This window comes from Coturnix japonica, chromosome 3 (genome assembly GCF_001577835.2).
Source record: "Coturnix japonica isolate 7356 chromosome 3, Coturnix japonica 2.1, whole genome shotgun sequence".
In the NCBI taxonomy this organism is placed as follows: domain Eukaryota; kingdom Metazoa; phylum Chordata; class Aves; order Galliformes; family Phasianidae; genus Coturnix; species Coturnix japonica.
Window position 1 is genome coordinate 55,278,165 of NC_029518.1, and position 27,715 is coordinate 55,305,879.

A 27,715-nucleotide genomic window follows, 5' to 3' on the forward strand; every position below is an offset into this window, starting at 1 on the left:
TAACAAGGCATATTTACTAGAATACCAAGATATGGATCAGAGCTTAGAATACAAAATTAATATCTTCAATTTTTCACTGAGACTATTTATTGTTAGTAATAAATGATAGAAATTAACAGTAATTAATAGTAACATTATTTATTTATATAGTATAAAATACACATTTTCAAGGAATTAGATATTGAAATGATGACAGAATGTATGTTATATTCTAAGAAAGTCTTACTGAAATTGATGTATATGTTCCAGAGTCTGGTGTATATAATTCCTTGGAGAATAAATGGGAAACATTAATAGAACTTCTTAAAATTATCAAACGCTCTATCAAAAATAAAACCAATGCAGATATAATAACCAAAAAGGAAATTAAAAGAGTATACAGCACAGTATGTAATTGTAAGTGCCTTTTCTGAATTCAATTGTTCAGTTAATTTTCATGCTCCATCCTCTCTATATTCCATAATCTCTATTCTATTTCTTTTGTAGTGTAGAATTGGTTGCTGCATAATCTCCAACCCTATTTTCCACATTTCATAAAGAATATTACATTTTTTATAACTATCAGTCACCAATAAATCTGCAAATGTTCCCTCACAGACAGTCCCAGTTACAGCCTTTTAAGCTATTAGCCTGTGCAGATGCTAGCTCATGACTTTGAGAAGTTTGCTAACATATACAGATATGTTGAGAGGTTTTTCTTTTTGCATTTTAATTATATGAACTGTGAATAGAGCAATATATCAATACCCTGTGTGATGACTTTCAAAATCTGTATATTATGGGATTAGTTGTGAAACTACTTCTACATGTTGTTTTCTGTTAATAATTCCAGTTGCATTTCATTCCTACATACTGGGATGTAGTATGAAACAACCTGGGTCATTCTGTGATTCTGTGTGATTCTGTGAAACAGAAAAAAAGAGTTGGTTGAGTCAGATGTCTTAAGAGAATATTTATGCCACAGCTCTAAATATATATATATATATATATATATATTTTTTGTATATTTGTCACATTTCTACTAATCAAATTTCAGAAGCTCCTTAAAACTCAGAACACCTATGATAGGTGCCTACTACCCATTTCTGTGCTGAACTGAATCTCTTTGCCTTCCCCACAGAGCCAGCTGGCAGTAGTGGTGAGAGAGGAGCTTGCAAATATAACCTGAATTTGCCTATTTATATAAGATAACTTTCACTGGTTCTATCTACTTCTCCATCATTATTAGGAATTCTACTTGCATAAATCAAGGGTGCAGAAGCCACGTTAGAGAAATGAAAAGAGAACGTCATAGCAATACATATCACCTAAACAACAGGAACAGGCACTGAGGTTTGGGTGTTTTTATGTGCATGGGAAAATAGTAATTATTGTCAGAGCTGCAGAGGTCTGCAGACTCAGTGAATGTGATATGATGGACCTTATTGTATACACATTGCCCAGTCCAATGGTTCCAAAGTAGAACACCAAAGGGTTCTAATCTCTACTTCTTTTCTCCCCCTGGCATCCTCCCTTCTGTAAATCCAGATTCCTGCTTGCCTTATCACAAGAGTGGTGAATTGATAAGGTCACTGGGTTAAAACCCAAGGCTCAAGCAGGAGTTTAAAAGACAGTGTAAATTTATACAGTTCTTCTTTCTCTTTTCTACTCCCTTAATTAATATTTAAATATTCCAAGTGAAGTGGAATAAGTTGAACAGGAGCCATTAGTGACCTGAATCCAGAACACTCTAAAGCCTATTTATTGGAGTGCTCATCTGGGAAGCAGAATAGAGAAGTCAAAATCTACTCTCTCTTCCATTTAATGCAGACTGCTTTGAGGCTTCTCACATCCCAACTGAATTGCCCTAGCAATAATGTTATTATTTAAAAAGAAACAACCTCAGTTTTCCTAGCAGCATGGATATCTTTTTGCTTTTAATACACCCAGCGTTACCCAGTCTTAAAATAACATTTCACATTAAGTATTTTACTTGATTTTTTCTTTTTCTTTTTCTTTTTTTTTTTCTTCTTCTTCTTTTTTTTTTTTTTTTTTTTTTTTTTTTTTTTTTTTTTTTTTAAATTCAGTTGTCAGGATGAAGGCTGTAACAGAAGATAAGGAGGAAATAACATAAATACAGGAAATGACTATTTTATGTTTGAATGAATTCGCAGAGTATAGGGCTGTAGTTTTTTTCTTTTTTTTTTCTTTTTTCTTTTTTTTTAGTTTTTCTTCGGGGTTACTGGGAGGCCTAGACGCTAAATTGCAAAATTGAATGCCCATTTCTTCATTCCTTGACCATAGACTCCTATGCTTATTATGCCTAAGGAGAACTCAACTCACTAACACAAAGGTTTAGCTGCCAGAGCTCACCCTGGACTCTAAAAGTTGTTCAGAATTCTCCTCAATGCTGTCAATGACTGTCAAGGTTTATTTATACCTCTGAGACCTTATGGATCTTCAGATTATATCCTAAGTGACAACACTGAAACCAGAGGATTAGTAAGAATCTGAGTTTCAGCAGTTTGGAATTTAGAAAATCAATCTGTTGATGTAAATGTGATATTTGTGACTTGATGGGGCTGTTCTGTGTATGTGAGAAATTGGGATGTGGAGTCAAAGACATATATTTCTGGAGTAATCTTTATATGAAATGTGTATATAACTTTTAAAAGTTCCTAACCCTATTGAAAATCAATAACAATCACAACCCAAAGTGCCAGGAGAATCTCACTGATGTGGTAGTGGGCTGAAATTGGATGGCTGAAATTGTAACAGCCTTCAGCTGCACCCTCCACTCTTGTAAAGATGTTGCCACTCCCACATCTGGGGCTGCTGGTCCGTTCACAGATCCCCTAACCTACTGCAGTGTTCATTTAAGTATGCTAAACTTGCTTAGATTCTGGTTGGCTATAACGCAGATGGAGAAATTGGTCATGGGATTGAAAATACTAATTATATGGGTGGGAATGTCTGGAATCTGATTTTAACCTGTCGCTGAGTGACTCCTCTCAGGTGGTAAGGGGTCACTTGATAGGCTCCAGCTATTGATTTCAAGGCAGCAAATATGTCTGTTTTATTGCCTCACTGGGCAGTTGAGGTCTCACTGATGTCTTGGGCAGATGCTCTGCTCAACTGTAATACCAGATCTCCTAGAAGGAATCCAGTGGAGGGCCTCAAGGATAATTAAGGGCCTGGAGCATCTCCTGCGGGAGGAAAGACTGAGTAATCTGGGTCTGTTCAGCCTGGGTAGGAGAAGAGTGAGAGGGGATCTGGTAAATGTTTATAAATATCTACAGGGAGGTGGGAGGCAAGTAGATAAAGCTAGACTCTTCATGGTGTTGTATAGAGATAGAACAAGGAGCAATGGCCTAAAACTTAAACATACATAAGAAATTCTGTTCTACCATGCAGAAGAACTTTACGGTAAGGGTAACTGCACACCAGAACAGGTTGCCCAGAGGTTGTGGAGGCTCATTCCATGGAGATATTCTAGACCTGTCTGGATGCCTACTTGTGCATTCTGTTGTAGGCTACTTGCTTTAGGAGGGGGTTGGACTTGATGATCTTTTGAGCTCCCTTCCAACCCCTGTGAATCTATGATTCTGTAAATACTTTTCAGAGAAAGAGAGTAATTACAGATAGTTGGATATGTAAATGATGCTGCCCATACTTGTCCCTTCTTTCTTTCCCGCTATAATTGTGTAAATAGTAGGATTGCAGGTTTGGGAAGGAGACTAAGATGAGTAGAAGATGAACAACAAAGTGCACAACACTTGGGCAATGCAAATGAAGGACAAGGCAGGGAAAAGCACCATAAGTATTGCAAAAATAGGTAGTGGGGAGGGTAATCATTTTGGTATTGTCTCATCTTTTTGAAGTTAAGATGGTAGAGTGGTGTCAATTCGTAGAATCATAGAATCACCAAGGTTGGAAAAGACCTCTAAAATCATCCAGTCCACCCGTCTACTTATCACCAATGTTTTCCACTAAACCATGTCCCTCAGTACAACACCTAAATGGTTCTTGAACACCTCCAGGGTCAGTGACTCCACAAACTCCCTGGGCAGCCCATTTCAACAACTGACCACACTTTCAGAGAAGTTTTTCCTAACTTCTAACCTGCTTTTCTCTTGGTGTACCTTATTCTTCACCTTAATTCCACACTTCATAGGCTTACATAGCAGCAAACATTGTTTCTCTCAGATGTCCTATAATAAGATCCTCCAGCCAATATTGTGTATGTTAGAATCCAGGGACAGAGATGCATGCATGAAACTTATTTCTATTTTTAGTGTTTTACGCTTTTCCATGCTTCTCCAAGATGTTCAGAGTTTGCTGTCTCATAGGTGATGCCTGATAGGTCAATGAGATTGTCTCCGATACACTAAAGAACCTATAACAACACTAGAGACCTGTCCTAGACCCATGAATCAGATAGCAAGAACTTGAGCTGGGAACAAATAATTTTTTTTGTTTTATCTTGATTTGCAGGCAAGTTTTGGTGAACTGCTCTTCACTCCCATTTCAGTGATTGTAATTTTTATTATTTTGTTATGTAACTTGCTGTGTTTTTAAGAAGAAATGTGACTTGGCTACATCAGCAGTCAAGAGTAAATGAGAGAGAACCTTCTATCAAACTTCAGCATTGTCTCTGACACACTGAATAGGAAGGAATTGTTTTTACATAACAGTTTTGCTAGGGTTTTATACTTTCAGTGTAAACTATCTGTATGTATATGTCTACATAAATACAGAGTTTTAATTATCCCTATTATTTCTGTGCAAATATCTTTTTAGTATGTCTTTAAAGATATGCTGTGTTACTAACCAGATTTGCCAAGATGAGACAGTACCTTTCTATTTTCTTTTATGCATCATAAACCTTGACTGATATCCCCAAGGGAAAAAAGTCATAATTTTTCATTTACAACCTGTTGCATGCACAAATTACTTACATTTTATATGCAGTAGAATAACAAAATGCTATTGATTTGGAATTAGACTTTAGTAAGCTGATCTATACTGCTAGTTCTCAGATGGAATATTTTCCCTGCTTCCATGAAGTGACTGAGCCACACTTTGTGTTTGAAGAAATGGGTAATGATGGTTTTAAACAACAACAACAACAACAAAAGTTTATGAATTGCATTCTCATAGGTAGGCATTATTAACAATTATCAACATCAGATTAAATTTTGAGTAAGTAATACAAACATGTAATATGTCAATCTTATTCTGCTTATACAACTCTATTGTTTAGAATAATAGCTTTGTGAGGCTTGAAGCAAAGCACTGATTAGTCAAGATGCTTGTGCAGGTGCACAAGAAGTTAAAAGGTAAGCATAAGAGAAGTACACACAAATGCAATGCACAACATAATAAACTGAAATATTTTTGGTGGAATAAATGTATGTACATACACATATAAGGAAAAAAATATGTCATTTCTTTAAGAATATCAGTATAATGATTCTGAAATACTACAATACTACATACACAGAGACTACATACATCTCATGATGTCGAATATCCAAAAATCTTCAGTAACCTTATAGCTTAAGTCCAATCATATTTTCTAAATTATTCTTTGCCATTTTTCATGTGAAAGGTGAAACTATTCATCTTTGTATAGTGAATCTCTGTCACTTTCTGTACCCCTATCATCCTAGAAAATTATTAGCTTTTGAATTAGCTGCAAGGGGACATATTTGATATCAAGGTGAGAAATAGAGGTATGAGAAAATCATGCATAACCTTATTCCTTGAAAGTTCAGACCTCTGTGTAGACAAAGGTCCCTAAAATCACTGGCATTTATTGAGTGTTGATAAAAAATGAACTCAACTAAACTGGAAACATAAGTATCATACCATACAATAGCTTAACAGTAGGTTACAAGCAGATTTGTAAACTAAACTGGAGGATGTACCATGTTCTTCTACTGTTTTTAACTGTGAACTTATGAAAATTTTTAGTTTTATTTTTTAAGTTCTAAAAAACAAATACCATCCATGAATGTTTAGGTTATCACTTTATTTTATGAGGAAGAATAATATGAAATGTTTCAAATGTTGCCAGTTTTCATTTACCAAAATTATGATTTGTGTGGAGAAATAGTGTTTTCTTAATACACTAAGAAAAAGTAAACTGTTAATCGTTGTTAACTATCCATTAAACACATAATAGCAACAGTTTGCTTAGTTAATGTTAGTATTCACCTTCCTACCTTCATCCTAAGATCAGACCTATGCTTTTTGGAATTAAGCCTGCTTTGGCTTTCTAACTCTTCTAAAGCAATAATTTAATTATGAGAAAATGATAAGATCTAAGGCATTTAAAAAACAGGTACAAGATTCCTTATGAAGTGTAATGGTACTGTATGTTTAAATCTTTTGTGTTTCTGCTGGACAAAATGGGATTTAAATGTCCTTGACAGCAGAATTCAAGCCAAACCTCAAGTGGCATAAATGCGTTAGCTCCATTACAGTTAATGGAAGTACACTTAATCACATCACCTAAGAATCTGGCCTACAGCCCATAACAAGACAGTCCTTTGGAGAGTAATAATATTTGATGTTTTCATCAATCACTCTCCTAGGTCTGTAGCTATCTGTGGCAGACTAAAAAACGTCATATCATAAACAAAAAGGCCAGTCATGGCTATTTCACCATATTTTCATCCAAATAAACTTAATTAATTGTGGCCATAGTTCAGGAATATCTTTCAGAAAACTTAATATTTACTTTTGCAATATTTACTTTTATTTTATATGTTCCAAAAACAGATGTATTTCAATTCAGCAGTCAAATTTTTGCATCTTATGCTCCAAGTTTCACATTCGCATTCCTTTGCTTTTACTATTTGCCTAGGACGTATGTCTACAACCACAACAATAACAGATGGTAAGAATGGATCCGTTCCATCATCCATGAGAATGGGCAAGAAATCAGTTACAGAAGACCTTGCGACAACATTCAGCTCCCCAGCAGCATGGCTTCTTGTTGTGGCTCTGATTGTTACCTGGTCGGCAGTAGCTATTGTAATGTTTGACTTGGTGGATTACAAAGATTTTGCAGGTAAAAATCAGCATCTTCTGTTTGATATCTTTTATATAAACACTTAAAAATTTATTAACGACTGTGTACTATGTAAATATGAATGTCTCTCACCTTCTTAGAGTCAGCACAGTGTCTCTGCGAAGTTTACCATTAGAGGAGATATTGTGAGAAATGTCAGAATATATTAGTTTACACATCAGAAGTCTTTATAATTTAAATTTTTCCATTTTGCAGACTATGCTTATCCTGGAAAATATGTATGTTGACAGTAAATATGATATGTATATCACAGAATCACAGAATTGTAGGGGTTGGAAGGGACCTCTAGAGATCATCGAGTCCAACCCTCCTACCAAAGCAGGCTCCCTACACCATGTGACACAGGTAGGCGTCCAGGCGGGTCTTAAATATCTCAAGAGAAGGAGACTCCACCACCTCCCTGGGCAAATATACGAGCATGCATGCTCAGATTTCTATATTGCAATTTCAATATAAAAATATTTCAAAACTAATAAAATTAATTTCCATCTTTTTAAAAATGTTTTTAAATCTCTCATAGTTTTCTTGAGTATTCTGACATCTGCTTACACAATCTCATCACAAAAAATATGCAAGAGACTGTTTATAAACATACTAACTGTAAATTCATCTGCAAAAAGTACAGAAAGGCAGATTCTTTGCATTAGCTAAGCCACACCCATACCCTCACTTAAGCATTTTAAGACTGGTCAAACTGAATATACAGAATCAAATTTTGGAACAGATTGGTTTTTGAGGGCAAAGCATATCTGTTTGGCACAAGGACTGTGATTCTAGTTGAGGAATGAGAAGAAAGGAATGGTGAAGAAAAATTAGTTCATCATTACTTGATTTTTATGCCTTGTAGCTGGCAGTAATATATAACAGAAATTAAAATAAATCTGTGTTTTTAAAGAGGGCAGACTGTTCAGAAAGCTAGCTCAGAAACAAAACTGGCATGAGGTAAGCAGGCTGTAGCGACTGGGAAATATTTGAAGCAAAATTAGAAAACAAATGATGAAGGTCCTTTTCTTTTCTAAAGAAGAACACCAGCTCTACAGCGATCCCATCTATCACAATAATTAACTAGGAATAGAAATTCAGCCATTTTCTTAGTTTACTGATAAATCCATAGATTTAAATCCTGCTGTATATCAATATTGACCTCAAGATTTACTGAAAAATCTTTTGAGGCAAAGAGCTTGAAAGAAACCTACTAATTCTGATTTGATGGATGACATGGAAGCTTGGAATGTAGACAAAATGTGTGGCCAATCTCATTTAAATTTTTTACTTCTCATCCACGTGTGTTTGCAGAAGGAATTCTCTTGAGTTTCAATAAGACAGAAACTTCCTTTTGAGTGACCCTTCCTACACAAGCATCAGATTTTAATATCAAAACCAAAAAAACAGTGTGGCAAAATAGATATAAACCAAGAGAGAGAAACCACCATATTTTGCTCTTAGTTTTTTGTATTTACTATTAATCAATCATACTTAATACATACATAGTATTTTTTCAGTAAGCAGTCAGGAAACTGGGTATACCTCAGACAAAACTACTAAACTAAGCAATTTATAGACTGGCTGTCAGCCATGCTCTATATACTACTTAGGGTAATATTAAGCAATGCGAGACTGTAGACTGAGGGAAAATTTCTAGGCAGATGGAAATCTGATGTTCTTGTTGTATTGGTTAAATGAGCTTAAATCCCAAGGGCACTGATGCAAACTGACATTTTCAGACCAGGCTGTAGAAACAAAATAATGTAAAATTTAATCTGCAGGAGGATTTCATATTGTGTTGAGATCTCTGAGAGATGATATTTCAGCACTTTCATGGGTTCAATTCATTTTCTTCCCAAATATATTTCTGTTCCTACATGATTAATTAAACCAACATTTAAATGATCTATTAATGGTGAAATGTTAAATGAAAGAACTACTGTGCTACTTCAGACCCAGATTTGTCAGACTGCTTTCTGTGTTTACAGATACATAACATTGACAGTATAGCTTTTATTATGCCCAGGGTTTCAGCTCCTGACTTCCTAATAATCTGGATATGTCCAGCTGAAACTCACTAATTCTGTGGCAATAGCTGAAGATTTCGCATAGAGCTGAGATTACTGATACTGAAATGATTTTCACCCTCTGACAGTCTGGCCTTTGCATCCAGTGGAGCTGTGAAGAAAAATTTGGAGCATGTTTTAAGTGACCCCTTAAATCTAAAATCCAGGAATAGTTTAATTTTGCATTGTTGACATTTTTCCTTTAGTAACACATATTATCAAAAACAAAATCATTACTTTCAGTTCTGTAAATTTAATTTTTCAAGCATGATTAAATTTAATTTATTAGTTTTAGATACAAATGAAAGATGCTAAATTAATTAAATGTAACTGGTTTTTGTTTGTTTGTTTGTTTGTTTTTCTGTACAAAACATATTACACTCAGTGTCTTTTTTTCCTGAGGTAGTACTTGCCTTTCTTAAGTCAGTGCATACAAGATTTTTCCCCATGTCTTTCCTTGAAGTTCCATTAAGCTCAACTCTAGAAATTATGCAGAGAAAAGCTGAGAGGAAAACGTGATTAGTCTGTCAAGGAGGAAACTGAAAGTTGACCTAGGTGCAGCATGTTCTTTCAAAGACCATCTGCAAAAGTAGATGACTTACACTTACCAAGATGATTTTCCTGTAGTATCAGGTGATATAACAAAGTGAAAAGACCTGAAGTTTTGTCTCAAGAGGCTCATGTTGGACACTGGGGGCAAAATCCTTATCTTGACTGCAGATTGTTTATCCTTGGAAGTCTTTGAGATTTTGAGACATGGCCATGGCTATCTGGCTCAAGTGTTGGCAGTAGTCTCTTCCAAAAAAGGATTGCACTAGTTGAATTTCAGGGATGCTTCTGATCCATGGCTATGTGATTCTGTGATTCTGTGAAAACCTCTGTCAGAAGTTAATAAGGTATTTAGAAAGCACATTGCCAGAGATCTCAGTGGACTTCACAAAGCTGGGGTGGATTTCTCCATCTTCACACACGGGGTATGAATCTATGAACCACTGTAGTCAAGATTTCACTCACCTAGTGCAGTTAAAAACACACAGAGCATGTCTGCAGAGCCAGCCCTCTACCAGGTTTGCAGGAAGCAAGAATCTGAGCTGGGATTGCTAGGTAAAGTGTCACACCTACATGCTGGCTCTGACTCTGACCTACTAACTCCCATGAGAGACTTCCACTATATTTCTGAGCAGGAAATGCTAATTCCATAGCAAAGTCACTATTAATGACTATCCTGTACAGAAATGACTGCAGAAGAAAAGAGCAGTTTGTAGATGTAATAGACAAGGCCAGGATCTACACGGTTAAGGAATATACATAGATTTCTTCCTAATTACTCTTAAGAGTTGCTAGCTGTTGGCAGATAAAGGACCTACATCCCTCTAAATTATGAATTTACCCAGATAAACCCTGAGACTATGCACCATTATTCATGAATCCAAAAAGAAAACTTATAGAATTGAGCTCAGAAGAGAAGGATACAGTCTAAACTTAAATTTAAACACTGTTTTCTGATTAAAACAATTACCAATTTTGCTCTCATTAGTGTAAAGTAATACCGTAATTCCAAAAGTATATATAGTGTCAGTATATACATCTTAGCTTTTTTTATTAGTATGGTTTCAAACTCAAAAGCAAACTATCAAGTTTGGAAATTTTGAAAATTTATGCTAAGTGAGATTTATCCCACATGTAACAACATGAAAATGAAGTGCTTGTTTTCATCCTAAAGAAGATGTAATGAAAGCTTGCATTCCTATCATGTTATTTGTAAAACTGTAAACATAACTGAAATACTTCTAGTGTAGTATGAAGAAGACATGCATTCTAAGAGGCTGAGATAAGACACTGTGAACCTCATGCAGTATGTAGCGTGTATGAATATGTAATAAGTAGCATACTGCATTGGAAGATCTCTTATACATTCTCGGTATTTCCAGAAAAGCAAAAAGATTCATTTTTGTTTGATGCATGCTTTGCAACAATTTGTAATTTCTTCCATCCTTAATGTTAAAAAAAAAAAAAAAAAAAGTTATTTAATTAATTGACTTCATAGCTCATGAAAGTATTTCATGCATTTCTTGTACACATAGCTGGATTTTATATTTTAATTGGTACATGTAACTAAATAATTTAAGATTATTTCAGTCCAAGTTTTGATTGCCCAGGAAGCTGCATTTGCTAATGGGCAAATAAAGGGTTCAGAATTCCCCACTATCTCTGTGATCAATTATAGATAATTAACACCACCCTAATTTCAGATTCAGATTGTTCAACATTCAGTGTAAATTGTCAGTGATGTTGCCAGTCACCTAAGAGCCAGACTAAATCAAACCTAATGAAACCTCAGCAAATCTGCAAAACCCCAAACTAGCCAGAATATTTTCTGGAATTATTTTCTGCAAAAATGCACAACACATGAAATGCAGGTTCCTATTTTCTTTTAAGTAAATTCATAAGTGCAAAAAGAATGTGCTCTTCCTTGTAGATAATTCATTATTCTCAACCAAAAGAGACATGTTAGAGATCTACAGTCAAGGCAGATCTCTGTGGAGATAATGCCCATCAATGAAGGCATAGAGCTCTTCCTACAATGAGAAGCTGCAAGGACTGTACCAGGTTTTGGTTTTTTTTGTTTGTTTGTTTGTTTGTTTTTTCAGTTCCCCCCCCTTCCCCCCCCCCTTTCTTTTAAGTAAGATAGTAGGAAAACAACTGGCCAAACTAGCCAAATTGTTCTGGGCTCATGGGTGTCATCTTCTGACTAGCACAGTCTGAAATCACCATTTCCATGACTCTAGTTTATGGTCACTTCTGTTTTGGAAGGCCCTGGGTATCCAGAGTGATGTACATATTTACCAGTAAAGCAGAGCAAACAAACAAAAATTAAGAAAATGGTGAACAGAACTCTAAGTTCTGCTGTGTAGCTGTCACACAGATATTTTTTTACTCCAGCCTTCTGCATGAAAAAATTGTAAATTTCAAAACCTGATGATGAAAAGTGGAATTCAAAAAATATAACTATTCTACTTTTCTACTACTACTTGTTTATTTGTCTACTATTTATTTATTTCTCTCTCTCTCTCTCTCTCTCTCTCTCTCTCTCTCTCTCTCTATATATATATATTTAGATAAACATTATCAGGAACATATAATTAGGTTGCCATGAAAGTAACATCCCCTATTTATTTCCATGGAAACTACAATAGATAGAAGGAACACAATAAGACTGTTTGTTAGAACTCTTAGCTACAGATCACTATGTTTCAACATGGTGACCACTATTAGCTATGCATTTTCAACAGTGATGAACAAGAGCCTGCATGCTGTACTCATAAAAATCTACACCAGCAGAGGTGGCGCACTTACTGTCACCGCTCTGATCAAATACAGCACCCACTGCCTCACTGTGCTGTCATCCACAGCTTGGTTTCCATCAACATTCAGTGAGCATCAATGACAGTTGGTGGATGACATTTTTTCTAAATGGAGGGATTCAGTGTTACACCTTTGCTTCATACAAACTTCCATGTCAGATGCCATTTGTCAGACTGCCCCTCTGCCTCCGTCTGTCACAAAGAAACTAATGTAAAAATATACAGGAGAGAAGGTTTGACTCCTGCTGTCATACCACCAACAGCCACTTCTGATCTCATGAGCCAGTATACAAAAATATAATAAAATAAAAGGTACTACTTTTGGAGCAACACATGTTCATCCATTTTCCTTCTGGAGTTTTATCCTAATGTAGTCATCCTGTTGTTCAATTATAACTTCTAAAAAATGGGAGGAAAAAAAGAAGTGAGTATTTAGACTTATATTTTCTCCAATTTTATTAATAAAATTAACTAACTTTTGTTTTTGCTTAAAGTGCCAGGAAATAAACAGAACAAATAATTTTGTCTCTTAGTAGATGCGATGTTTAAAAGTCTCACCAAATTAAAATAATTGGTAAAACTTTGCCACACATCCAAAGCCCAAGGAAAATCTCCAGTGGAATACAGTGGTGGTATGTAAAATAATAAAAATATAAAATATAAAATAAAGTAATTGTGGACCCATGTGATCATCTGTGATGAAAACAGTGCTGTAATCTTTTGAAATACAATTTCTACTGTAATTATAGGTGTCAGTCTGAAGCACGAGTAAACAGCTTGTGCATTTCAAAGTTCTTAATTAAATTCTTCCAATTCTACATATGTACCTAAAATCCACAAAGCATTTTTTAAATTGCTTTCCAAAATGACTACCCTCCCTCCCTCCCCCCACCAAAAGAAAAGAAAAAAGAAAAGAAAAGAAAAGAAAAGAAAGAAAGAAAGAAAGAAAGAAAGAAAGAAAGAAAGAAAGAAAGAAAGAAAGAAAGAAAGAAAGAAAGAAAGAAAGAAAGAAAAAGAGAAAGAGAAAAATAAAGAGAAGAGAAAAAGAAAGAAAAAAAAGGGGGTGGAGGTGGTGCTTAAGATAAATTTCAATTTAAAGAAGGGCTGCTCAGGAGACATACTACATCCTGTGTTTCACAATCCAATAAGAATTACTGAGTTAAAAACCCCTAGAAAATAACTTTGTACTGTGAAGAGTGACATTCTGTGAAATACTGTAGTTCTGCAAGTACTACATCTCAAATAGTCTAACATATGCAAGATCATAAGCTGATTTATCAAACTTCATGAGTTCACAAACTTGAAAATATTCAGAACCTCATTCAATGGACAGGAAAAGAGCTAAGAAGAGAAAGAAGACTCACATTCTTAATAATGCTTAATGGGATATGAAGTAGAAACCATACTTCTGGATTGTAGTTTATTTCAGTAACAATTACAAAAATGTAACTTTCTTGCTTTTTGCAAGAAGAAGTCCAAATTACTAGAACCACCAATATGTATTGCGTATTCTTTTTAGCAGTAGATTGCGTAACTTGTGAAAATATCTGTGCTTTATTTAACAGTATTTTTACATTGATCTAGTTTGTACTATATTATCTAATCTGTTTGAAGAACTGCCCACTGGAAACTGAAGCTGCAATTTTTCTGGAAGAATCCTTTTTATAGTTGTTTATCTTTTTAATGAACACCAGTTTCTTCTTTTTAACAGCAGCCCCCAAATTTAAATAAGTTGTCACTTCTCTCAGTAACTACTTCATTTATTTGAGCAACAACTGAGGATGTTCATGACTGCTAATGTTGTTTCTCCCTCTTTTTTATTGGCCTTTCTTGTGTTCATCATGTTGTCATCCGCTATAGCCAGCTATTCACAACATTGCGATGATCCCTGTTTACCACCTGGTAAAGACGCTGTGCCTGCAGTGTTCTGAATATGTGTGTGCATGTGCGCTCTGCTTGCCGGAAGTAACAATGCATGGACATGAGCAGAGTGCTAGGGTGTGGCAACACTGCTCCTCTGCTAAATCCAGGTCTGCAAAGTTTATTACAATGGAGTACTCCCAACATTCACACCTTATTTGAGACAGGTCAGTCAGTGATGAGATCCCTCCAGTCAGTAGACATTCAGCAATCAGTGATGAGCAGTGAGATATTCATTTCATCATGATGAATATATTTTTAACTACCATTGGAAAACTAACAGAACTGCATTATAAATATGAAGTTAAAATCTGTATTTTCAGTTAGAGAATAGAAACTTCAGAATGAGTGAAAAATATAGCTTCAAATTATTTTGGATAAAATGTCTGGATGTTTAAAAAACACCACTTAATCCGGGTCTGATCCACCGAATACGAAGCCTTTCACCTGACATCAAACCAAGTCACATAAGTAACATACAAAGCTAATGTTAAACTTACATTCCTGTCCACATTTTTCCATTTGTCTATATCAAAAGTATCTGATATTTCTTGATACTTTATGAAACATTGTGAATTTAATTGTAAAATTTGAAAATTCTACTTATATTCCATGTAACCTATTATTCATAGTCTACATTCTATATAAATGTATTCTATTTATAACTACTCTGCTCTTTTTTGGGGTAAAATGTCTTTGTCCAGTTTCATGTGAGGTTTCCTCTAAGGACCTGACCTCAATAAAATTATCTAAGACTGATATTAGAAAGAGACAAACTACAGTACAGAATGTAATCCTCGTATTTACACTAGAGGTACATATGGAAGGGAAATTTCTGGGAAATACTGAGGTAGAGTTTTCTTTGGAAATGTTTTTATATTGCTGTTATTCATTGATAGCCACCAGAGACTATTCTGGTGACCAAACTAAAAAGAGTTATCGCAGATTTTAAGAAAGTGTAAACTTTCAATTTAAAATGATCTTATCTCTATAGCATAATATTTTACTAGACTGGGGTATGTTTTATTATGAAGAACTAGTATTAAGCTTTTGTATTTTATCAAACATGACAGAAATTCTGTCTTCGTCAGCTGTATCTTGTCAGTATTAATGAATTAGGTTCTATCTAATAGATCAATCTTTACAGCAGATAATTACCATCATTTGTAATTTAATTGCAATCAATTCAATGAAGTCAAAATACGTAATTGATGAAAATCCAACAATATTAAATAATTCACAGACATCCATTTAAAAATAACTTTAAAAGAGGTTTAACTCTGACTATATGTTTAACTGTTTGACAAGGAAAAGATTGATAGAAGACCACATTCCTTTTCAGAGTTATTAAAACCAGCATAATAACTGAAGTGATTTGCTCAAATAAATCAATTAGCCACTTTTTGTTGTGCACTTCACATGGACAAATGACAGAAACTTTGAAACATAAGCAAATTTGCTTGAGGTGCTGCAACGAATCATACTATGTGATTAACCAATTACTGTTTTGAAAAGCTGCTGTTAAAGGATTTGCTGTAAATTCCAATTAAAAATAAACAAAAAAATGTTTTATTTTGCTTTGGAACAGCACAGTTTTACTGCAATTGAAATGACTTTTTCATGTTATGAAAATCATCATTTCTTGATTTCAAAGAACCTAATGAAGGGTGAGGTATTAATTTACTTTAAAGGCACAACATCTATTTCCAAATCAACTGGAGTAGAAATTGTGAGTCAAGGAGAATTTAGAGTGGGATAAATCAATTGCTTGGAATTCTTGTGCTTACATTTTTAACCTAATTATTGTTTCTGCAACAATAATGCTGGAGAGCTTCAAAGGATTAGAACAATTTAATTTAGATGTAATGAGCATGAAATCCAGCTTCAAAACACACAGAAAGTTTCTAGAAATATTTATATACAACAAAAGGATTTTTGAAAAGTGTTTTAACCACCTTTGTGTATGTTTTGTAAAGAAAATTCAAACAAGACTCCAAATTTCCTTGCAGATACATAAAAGAGGTTCTCTTTTCATATTCTCGCAGGAGATTCAGTTGACTTTTCCAATGATAAGATTTTCTTGAAAAGTAATGTACCAAATCCTTCAATTTTATTATGATTCATACCCTGACAGCTGTAATTCTTCCAAATTTAATCATTTTCCAGGACAATCTGGAACTGAAAATTTGAAGGCTCCACCGAAAAAAAACCAGTAAAAATGATAACACAAGTAGGGCTGAATCTTTACTGATTTGAAGAGTATCTCTTATAGTAAAAGGGCACAACAAACAAAATGTTACTGGAAAGCACTTCTGGTGGTATGCACAATGTTTTGGATGAATAGTTATGTTGACCTGAAATTAATAACAAATATAAAAGTACAAATCTAAGTGCATAGTGACAAGAAAAACATGAAACAGCACTTCTGATAGGATCCATGTCACACTCTTTAGTGATCTAAAAATATGGTGTCACGTCCTTGTTTGTTTGTTTGTTTGTTTTCTGTTGGTTGTTGTTGTTTTTGTTGTTGTTTTGCTACCATGATAGTCAAGAGAAAAGAAAGGGCATCTTTGGAAATTAATTCATATCACTCGAAAAAGATGTGAGATGAAGTTGACAATTTTCCCTTTATGAAGGTCAAAACAGCTTTCTGAGTTGGCTTTTGAGGGAGTCCAGGGTCACCAGACTCAGCACCTGGCATTCAGTACATTTGTCTAGATAGGATGACTGGAATTTAAGCTGTGATTAAATGAAATGACATCATGTTAACAAAAGACCTTCAGTATTAATTGTGTGTCTAATCTCTCAATTTAACCTGTTTAGTAACCATTTTCTTCCTTCATCCTCTTTCCTCCCTCTTCTATTCTCAATCAACATTTTGTATTTTTCAACAACATAATCTAAGAGGAATAATTGCCTCAATCTCTACTTACCAGTTCTACTTACAGTAGAACTTCACAGCCAGGGTCTACTTGTGAACTGTGCTGTCTTCATAATGCCTATAATTGTAATTTATCTTCAGGATCCTGCTTCTGCTGCTCACAGCCATCCCAGCACAACAGGCGCAACATAAAATACCAATAAGCATATATAAATTCATGAATTCATGATTATAAATATCATTCATTCATGATTATATGAACAGATATACTGATTATAGTTATAGATTTAGTTACAAATTATATATTATGCATTATATATTATATACCACATGCTAACAAGGGAAGTATATTTTCAGCTTAGCATTATAAATGTATTTCTAATAGTATTTCTAATTCTAATAATACTTTGTATTCTAGTGTCTGACAAGAAATGAAAAGCCAGACAGAATTATGCAAAAGACAATTAATCCAATCGGAATGTGTTGAATGCAAGACTATCCAAAAGAAAAATCATCTTGATGTAGCATTACTGGACATCTGTAAAGAAAGAATAATTTAAAAAATCTATATTATAAGAAAATATCAAGCTTAAATTTTGTCTTGTAAATCTCTGTTTTTCAGCTATACTCTTCAGACAAAACTCGGAATATCCTCTGAAAATGGTTATCTTTCTTTGCATGTGTGTGAGATAAATGGTATCTTTCTGCTTTTTTTTTTTTTTTTTTTCCCCCCTCAAGTTGCTTTCTTTCCTTCGCTTCATGTGTGTTTTGTTCTGCTAGAGAAAGAACAACCTCCTATTGACAAAGTTGTGGGGAAAGCTAAAAGCATGGTTTTAATCAGTAGTTCTTTCCATTCAGGATTAACTGGTGTGGTGTTCTTAAGCATTTTAGGATGGATCATTACATTTTAAAAATTAAGGAAATGTTTAACAAAGTAAAATAGAAGATCTGCGCACAAGTAAACTTTCCCAGTCTGTGTCACTTGAATCACAATGCAAATGGATCTGCTTAAATTTGCAAGTTTAATTTTGAAAATAACACTGAAGTGTCATCTACAAAGCCCCAAGTTGATTTCTTTCTGAATTTTCTATTTTAAACAGGATTTGCAGTTCAGGCCCGTTACTGTAGGTGTTCCTGGAGAAATTAGCCTCTGGACACTAAAGATTTCTAATCTCTTTCTCACAGTTTGCTATGAAGATGTTGTGAATTAAAGACCAGGATATGACGTTGAGGGCTCTAATTCATAAGCAGAGATGGCTTGCCTCAGGGTGGTTGCAGTAATTTCCTCTTCTTTTTAGATCTTGCTCTTCTCTGAACAGTTCCCCTGCCTGGAGGGATGGCTCTCCTACCTGTGAAGCAGCTCTTGAACTGCCAACATATGTAGCCCCAAACATTAAAATACATTGGCAACAATTTTTGTTTAGTTTATAGCTGTGGTCCCTGTGATTGTGAATGTATGTCTGTAGAAACAACTGAGCGATCCCCAAGCAACCAGTGGGTACAGGGTGGGCAGAAAATGTGGACAGAAACTAGGACAACAGTATGATGTTTGACCACCCTTGCTTGTGAATCTAAACCAGAGGGCTGAGACCCCTCTGGCTGTGTAATTCTGTGAATCCACTTACACTTCTTAGCATCTCTATATTAGAGTGAATGCAAATGGCACCAGGGGTCAGGTTACAGATTTACTTTTATAGTCTGAATATAAGTATGTATATATTATATATATCTATATATAATTCTCCTTTTAAACACTGGAGAAAGTCACTTATGGCAAATCTGTTGAAAAATTAAAAGCTCTGGACCTCAATATGTGAGTCCAATGAAAATAAATAAATGCCTTATAATAAGAAAAGTCAATACATCCCGGTATACTACTCAAAATCTTTCTGAGTTATTTAATTGGTTGAAAACTTGTTAGCACAAGACAGTACATTAAGAAGTATATTAAAAGAAGAATTCATTAATATTTCTATACAAAGTTGTCTCATCAAAGTTGTTTCATCATTGTGTATGACTAAGTTATCTGATGTGTCTGATTGTTCAGTATCATATGTCTATGTAATGCAGTTTCCAGGAAACAAAAAACACTACACACTAACCAAAATATTTATTCTACCTACATTATCAATAAGCAGATCTGAAATAATAATAATTTTAAATATATTTTTTATACTTAAAATTAATTATTAGGATGTAAAAGGAGTTATTCGGTGATATATTTCTATTTCAAATAAATTTACTCATACGTTTCGTTACAGTACTTCTAGAAAATAACAGTTCATACTGCTGCCATAAAAGAAATTGCTTCAAGCCTGCACTTTGCCTGTCTTTGTAACCTGTGAGTTCACATAAGACTGTTGATTTCTCCTAAGATTTGTCTTGTGAGTCAGAGCTCTGCAGCCAGAAGTACTTGTGAAGAAATTCACATTTAATTTCTTTTAAAAGCATCTGCATACAAAAAAAGAGTGGTAAACAGAGATGTGGTTCCCATCTTCATAATGTTGAATGTATGTATTTCTATTTAAACTACTAGAAACAAGGCTAGGCCAATGAATTAAATTGAATTTATGATTTATATCAGATTGTTTAAATTTGTTTGAAAGTTTGCATACATAGGACAGTCTGCTATTTCAATTGTGATGGATGGTAACATAGAATGAATGGCAACTGTCTCTCTTCCTAAGCAGTATTTGGTACAGATTTCAAGAGAATAAAAGCTTACTGAACAGAAAGGATGGACAAAATATTCTATCAAAGGATGGAGATTTCTCATGAAATACTATGTCAGCATAAATAGCATATGGAGAAATCTGGTGACATCATGACAGGAAAAACCTTTAAAGGAATACTTATATTAATCACTAGAGATTATTCTTACTCAAGCACAGATATGTGGAGGGCAGTGTCCTTGCTTCCACAGCAGGTCTCAGAAAGGATTTGTTGACTCAGGAAGATGGAGCACATGGAATATTGCAGTTTCCTTGTTTGTTGACCTACAGGAGCGAGAAGGGAACAACTGGTTAAATATTCGCACATGTATGTGAATGAAACTCCTGAAAAAATGTAAGAGAAACAGATCTGTGGTGGTATGTGTTTGGGTGTAGCTGGCTGTGTGCCACAGCGTGGGCTCCATCCCTTCATCCTTGACTCAGTTTTGTTTTGGCCTAAGAATGCACAGATTTATTCTATCCTCTTTTTACATGTACTCCAATAGAAAGATGAGAAGTGTACATGCAGTAAAACCAAGCCTTTTCAGTTTCCTCAGCCAGAGTAGCGTTAAAGACAGGCCCTAAAGGCAGATGTGACATAGGACTGGGAAACCAACAGTAGTGAATATTAAGTAGACATCAAGAGGCAGGGCACCTGTGTCAGAGAAATACACTGTACTGAAAGGAAGAAATAATCTAGAAGGACAAATATGAGGTAGAATAAAATCTATATTTATTCTGAAGCCAACAAAGCCTCAGAAAAAGATCCAGAACTGGGAGAGAACTATCAGATCAAATCATCCACTGGGCTATGAATCACTTTGCTAACTGCAAGGACAATTTACATGCAGAGGAAGGAAAGCTGTCCTCAAGCATTTATATAATGAAAATTAACAGTAAAAATCATTGTTTTTCTGAAAGAAAGTTGTATATATATAGTCCTCAATCAAATGTAGATTAACCTTAATCACCAAATCTGTTTTTTTTTTTTTTTTTTTTTTTTCACTATTTTTTTCCCTTTCTTTTTTTTTTTTTTTTTTTTTTTAACTCTGTACTCAGGAAGATCGGTTAACAAGCTCAGCACAGAGCCACTGAGAATCATCCATGAGACATTGGAAGAATCCACTGATTGGCTTTATGGCTTTCTTTCTTTACTGTCTGACATCATATGGAGTGACGATGATGACAGTGATGAAGGTATTCATAATGTAAAGAATTCTGTAACTGCATTAACTGCTGTTTTTCATGCATTTTGTTGGCTTACTCAGCTTTAACCTCTTAGACAGAAAGGTCAAACAAAATAAAAAGTGAATGTTGTTGCTAATAAAGCATCTACTGGCTATTCCAATGAGTAAATTCGCCTCTTTAGTTTTTATCTCATGTTTAATGTTCCATTACAGAGAAGCTGCCAGAATTAAATATTACCATTAGTACATCTTGAAGTAGAGAGTCCTAATTTATACAAGACTTCAAAATCACAATAAAACTATACATCAGAATATTGCTTCAGACAATGGCAACAGTTATTTTCTTTTAATAAGTAAAAATCTAAAATTAGCTTGTAAAAATGTAAGGTAGACCAAGAAACCTATATATACTGATGTAGTTTCTATGTACCTATGACAGAATGATATATTGTTAAAAGAAAAATATAAGAAAAAATATAATTTTGACTAGACTAGGAGAGTTTGGATGTCAATTTACAAATAATGCATTTTACTAAAAATTTTGATGCTATCATTACAGTAATTTTCTTCATCTGACATCATCTGAGAAATGCAAGTAAACTGCTAACATATTAAATTTGGAAATAATTATGTTTCTGTCATAAAAAATATATATATATATATATATATATATATATATATATATATATAGCTCCATCGTGTTAGCAGAGCAGTAGTGGATTTTTGCATCACATTGCATTGGTCACATTCATTTTTACCATTTTGTGTTCATAGAATCATGTCATAAAATCATAGGCTGGATTAGGTTGGATGAGACCTTAAACATCATCTAGTCCCAACCCTTCTGCCATGGGCAGGGTTGCACCTAATAGATCAGGCTGCTCAGGACTCCATCCAACCAGGCCTTGAGTGCCCCTGGAGATGTGGCATCCACATTTCTGGAAAACCTGTTTCAGTGCCTAACATCTAACCTGAATCTCTCCTCTTTTAGTTTAAAGCCATTCACTCTTGTTCTATCATCAGACTACTAGAAAATTTGCTCCCCTTCCTGGTAGTAAGCTCCAATCATGACCTGGAAGTCCACTATGAGATGGCTGCATAGCCTTCTCTTCTCCAAGATAAACAGTCCAACTTTCCCAACCTTTCTTAAAAGAGGGGTTGCTCCAGCCCTTTGATCATCCCCTGGACTTGCTCCAAAAGCTCTGCATCCTTCTTCTGCCGGGGACTCCAGGCCTGGACACAGTACTCCAAATAGGACATCACAAGGGTGGAGCAGATGGGAACAATCACCTCTCTTGCCATGCTGGCCACCCCTCTTTTGATGCAGCCCAGGATACTGTTGGCCTTCTGGGCTGCAAGAGCTCCCTATTGTCTCATGTCCAGGTTTTCATCCATTAGGACCCCCAAGTCCTTCTCCACAGGGAGAGATGAGTTCTCAATGAATTCTTCCCCCAGTCTGTACTTGTATTTGAGATTGCACTGACCCAAGTGCACCTCGCACTTGGTCTTGTTTAAACTCATTAGATTTTAATGTGCTCAGTTTTTGAGTGTGTCTGGGTCTCTCTGGATGGTGTCTCTCCCTTTTTGAGTGTTCAAATACTTCAATGGATACGTGTTAAAGGAAGTAGGAAGGGTCATAAAATAACTAACATAAAAATACTCAAGATCTGATTGCTCACTAAGTGCTTGAAAACTTCAGTTCCATTAGCCAGGTGGTATTTCACCTATGTCTACCAATAGTGTGAAATGGCAGAAAACAATAAACTGCACTGTATCCTTAGAAAGAAAGCTTCATTTTCCAGGATGAATCCTTCAGATTTAAATTGATAGCTCATTGTTCCTCTGAAACTGAGTCTTTTTTCCTTAGATTTCATTAGAAGTGCTGTTACATATACAACCTTGCTATCTTGTGCATTCATTTTATAATCTCGAGTTTAGAATAAACCACTGGACCTTTCCTTATAACATGAGTGCATGCATACATTCAAGCAAACTGTAAATACATTATCACAAGTTTATATTCAGAAGCACATATACAGATTTGGGTGTTTCCTTGGTTACTACTGCACACTGAATTTATTTGTCCCAGACCCAGAAACCTTCTATGATAAGAGACAGATTTTGTGAAAATCCGGACTCAGAGTAGAATGCTTGACATTCAGCACAGAAGGAATAAAATGCATTTAAAGATGATAATGAATCAATCGGAAAAATAATGTGTTGTACATATGTATTTTGCTCTGGTTTGGTTTTATTATGAAACCTCTTATGTGTCATTTGTTTGTGTTTTGTTTGTGTTTTTTTCCCTCTTTATTTAGGTGAAGTGGAATCTTCCCAGATAAAAGGTTGGTCAGATGCTTCCCTATACATGTCAAATGTTTGCAACATATTTTCAGAGTAAACTAATATATCTGTGGTATGGGTTCTGTCATTATGAACATTTCTGTCTACTGGCCACAACTTTGCTTTGAGAAAATTATTGAATCAGAAATTCAGTTTATAAAGATTGCTGAAATGTTTGCTCTCTGCAAGAACTATTATCTAGAAAAGCTGAAAAAAATTGTATCAAACTGATAAAATTATTGTAATATTATTATTTGTAGCTTTGCCCTGTATGTGGGTCTCTTATTAATGTCTGTATGAATTATGTGTATGCCTACATAGAAGTGCTGCTTAGAAATAAGAATATATAGAGGAAATTTATGGAGAAATAATGACAAGATATTGTAAGAACATTTTACATTGTGCCAATGAAAAGACCTAAAATGACTGCCTTTGAATCTTTTGAAAAAAAAAATAACTTAGTTAACCTTGAATTTTTGCAACAGACAAGAATTAAACAGGTAAACTGATGTAGGAAAACATTCCATTTAATCTATTGGTAAAATTTTCAAAAGAGTTCCCTTTGTCTTCTCCCATGGATAGAAATGCATTGTTAACATGATAGTGGGTTCAGAATCTGAAGTTGTAGCATCATGTACATGTGGGCTCTGACAGCAACATACTACAGATCATGAGCCAGTGTAGATGTCTGAAACAGAAGAGCTGATGGTGATTCCCGTGGAGCTTGTTCCTTTGGGGATAAATCAGTAACATAGAAGTGAAAGTGCCCAACTTCAAGCATGCTTCATCTGCCTAAGCTGTAAAACAGATGTTGAGTGGGCTTCCCACTTCTTGCATGTGTGCTCAGGATCTTTCCCCTGAGGATAAGGAATTTAATCCTTGTCTCCTTGTAACAAGATATTTCTTGACTGAGACTGATGAAGAAAGTGTCCTAGGGCCCTACCTAAACACAGGCATAAATGTTCAGAGACATGTCTGCAAATTACTTGTTACCATTTCCAGGCTGCATAAGATCTCCATTTCATCTTGATGACTACAGTCTGGCCTTTTTGTCATTTCTTTTTCTGGGTGACAAAAATAAAACATATCTGGCATGAAGCCATGTTTTTTCTCTTGTGGCCACTGTTAGGGCTGGACCCAAAGAAGGACCAGCAATTTTGGGGATGTTTTGTTTTTTGTAGATGTCTCATCTACTCTGTGCAGCATTTTTGTCCTTGTGAGTTGTACTTTGGATGACTCTTACAATGGAGCATTTGAACATCCTAAACAAATAAAAAGAATGAGACCAAGTAGACCTTCAGAAGAGGAACAGTATGGTGTTTTGTTTGTTTGTTTTTGTTTTTTTTTTTGCACATATTTAAGAGAAATTTCTCTCAAATTTCAATCTGAAAATGTACACATTAGATAAGATATTGTTGCACCTGTTTTTTTTTAAAATTATTTGTGTGGAAAGAGCTTTCATTCATAGGCAGATGAGAGCTTTTGAAAAATCTTCTCAACTATTTTGGGTGAGATTTTGGACAAGCCTCCATTTTTTTTTATTTGCTGGCAATTTTTATGGTCATTAACATGTTGGCACTAGATTTAATTTATAATGGAAATAAAGTAAATGCAAAAATAAAAAGACTGTTGGTAATACAGTAGAATCACATGCTGCAAAATAAACAAATGAAAAAAAAAACGAAGGTAGTGGTGAGGATACTCTGCAGTGATGAAAGTACGAGTGAAGAGTGTAATGATAATTACAAGCCCAAAGAAAGTGAAGATCACTTCTGTATAGATGTAAATAGAAAGCAAAGATAATAATGCAAGTATTAACAATGGGCTGGCATATATAACAGAACTAGTATCAGTCTCAGAATCCTTAAAAAGGGATGAAAACTCTTCTCAAATGTCTTCTTATTGCAATTATTTTTTGCCATCCTGTCTTATCACTAATATTTATCTTTTGTAATTGGAAGTGTGAACATTCATAATGTCCAAGGAAATCATAATCTCAATCAGAGTTACTGAAAGATTATACTTTAGAGGACTTTGCTGCCTTCAACAGTGAGTACTCTCAAAATGGAAAACTCTGCTTACTCACAGAAGACACTCAGATGTCTAATAATAGTTTCTTATAGGCTTAATGCTTCATAAATAGCTACATTTATTTCTAGAACAATCATTATGAGTGATAATGCTGTCTATTTTCTTAGGGTCAGTTTGACCTTTAAAGATAAATCCAGTTATTTTACGTTTGTAAGTTTTTTCATATTTTTTCTTTTGACTAACATTTATTGCTGTCAAAACAGAGAGAAATATTGTTTTTTTGGTGCACGCATTTGGCATCAGATGTGAGACTTGTAAAGACTTGAAAAACATGGTGAACAAAATTGAAAATAATGACCTATAAAATATAGGCAAATGAAAACACTCCAGTACGGTCAATGGATAAAATACAATTATTAAACTGTCCTGAAACCTCACTCCAGTTTACATACATGTAATTAAAAATTTAAATCTGAGGCAAAATTTGTTTAGTTTATCGCTGTACATCCAACAAACTGAGCACTTGTAACATTTAGTTTTGTATGTTTCAGTAGCATTTTCTTCTACTTCAACACAGACAGTGCATTCTGGCTAGGAAATGTGAGTCTCATAATTTGTTCTTGTGAAGAAGTTGTTCAAAATCTTTAAAAATATACTATCATTAGAGCTGTTCATCTTTGTTATCTTGCACTCGGAGGCTTAGTAAATTGACTTTGTAAGATATTCTTAGATTTTGTATTTGTGCTTCAATGGAATCCACCCCCCCCTTCCCTTCAAAAGTTCCTTTGTAAGGGATTCTGATTTAAAATAATACAGTGATCTTTGACAACACTGAGTCAGAAATGTAGCACCATTGTGGCATTGTTACCATCTCTGCATGAACAAATGAATTTATATTGACATAAGATTATTCTATAACAGCAATCACATCAAACATGACTTCCATGATATCTAGACATTAGATAGATCTCTGTGAGTTAGAGCATCTGTATGAGATGGAAAGATAAAGATCTATAAAAATAGTTATATGAAATGGTCCTATTCTCTTTATTTTTTATTTTAAAAAATGCAGTTAGTAAGTCATAGATTAAAATAAGAAACCACAAAAACAAACAAACAAACAAACAAAAACAAAACAAACAAAAACTGCGCCCGGTGGCGCAGTGGTAGGAATGCTGTGTTGCAACACTGGAGGCTCAGGTTCAAATCCCCGCTGTGATGCAAGTGGTAGAAGTGCCGCTCGAATCCCGGAGGTTGAACTTGACGATCTCTAAGGTCCCTTCCAACCCACACGAGACTGTGATACTGTGATACTGTGAACCCAGAATTTTCTGGTACAGGTTCCAAGAAACATTGTTAATTATAAATAAATTTTTTTGGAAACTATCACATCCCTCTTTCCACCCTGTCTTCTGTTCAGATGAGAATGTATTTCCCTGATGATTAGACTGGTAATTAATATGCTGTTAACATAGTTCATGATCTTCTGAAAAGACATGACAGCTACTAAGGACACAGGTCATTTCACTGACTTATCCTCAGCAGCTCCGGCCAAACTTTTCTACATTTTTAAAAAGAACTGTAATTTATAGAAGATAATAATTTCCTCTTACTATAGCTTATATCTGCAGAACTGCTAGAAAAATTTCCATTGCTAGCTAACATCATAACTACCCTTTCTTCTTGGAAAAAATACAAAAAATAGAACATCATCTTCTATCATCTAGAAGATCTCTTGCAATGCAGTAAAACAATCTGGAATTGTAAAGAAAACAAATGAGTCTTCTGGAAATAATACTCATGTTTAGAAAATATTTATAGAAAGAAATAAGTATTTTCCAACTAAAATGTTGGGAATGCACTAGAGAAAAGAAATTCAAAGTAAAGTAGATGCAACCTGAAATCTGAAATACCAGTGTGGTAGTTGTATTCTAGAAATTCATTATTCAGTTCCATTCATCCCTAAAGTACATATCTATTTGTACTGGTAATGCCTTCTGAATTCAGTTTCTTTTACGTTGCCATATGGTAATGTTCAATTTTCTGCATATGAATTGCCGCTACAGATCTCTGTAAAAGGCTTTCACCGTCTCCCTAGGCTGCCCTTTACTACAAAGCAGTTGGTGTATCATTGTGTAAAGTACACCC

General features: G+C 34.7%; 1 protein-coding gene across 9 annotated transcripts in view; it reads left to right on the forward strand.

Moving 5' to 3' along the window:
• The window catches only part of TRDN (triadin), a 139,185-nt gene that overhangs the window by 25,613 nt on the left and 85,857 nt on the right, over positions 1-27,715 (forward strand). For 6 of the 9 annotated variants that reach the window (XM_032443724.1, XM_032443723.1, XM_032443726.1 and 3 more), the window contains 4 exons: positions 6,851-7,057; positions 14,355-14,396; positions 21,066-21,203; positions 23,512-23,538. In XM_032443724.1, coding sequence (XP_032299615.1) covers positions 6,856-7,057; positions 14,355-14,396; positions 21,066-21,203; positions 23,512-23,538 — 409 coding nt within the window. In that variant the 5' untranslated portion in view covers positions 6,851-6,855. The remainder of the gene's footprint in view (positions 1-6,850; positions 7,058-14,354; positions 14,397-21,065; positions 21,204-23,511; positions 23,539-27,715) is intronic. The other 3 variants (XM_032443730.1, XM_032443728.1, XM_032443727.1) reach the window with 2 other exon arrangements.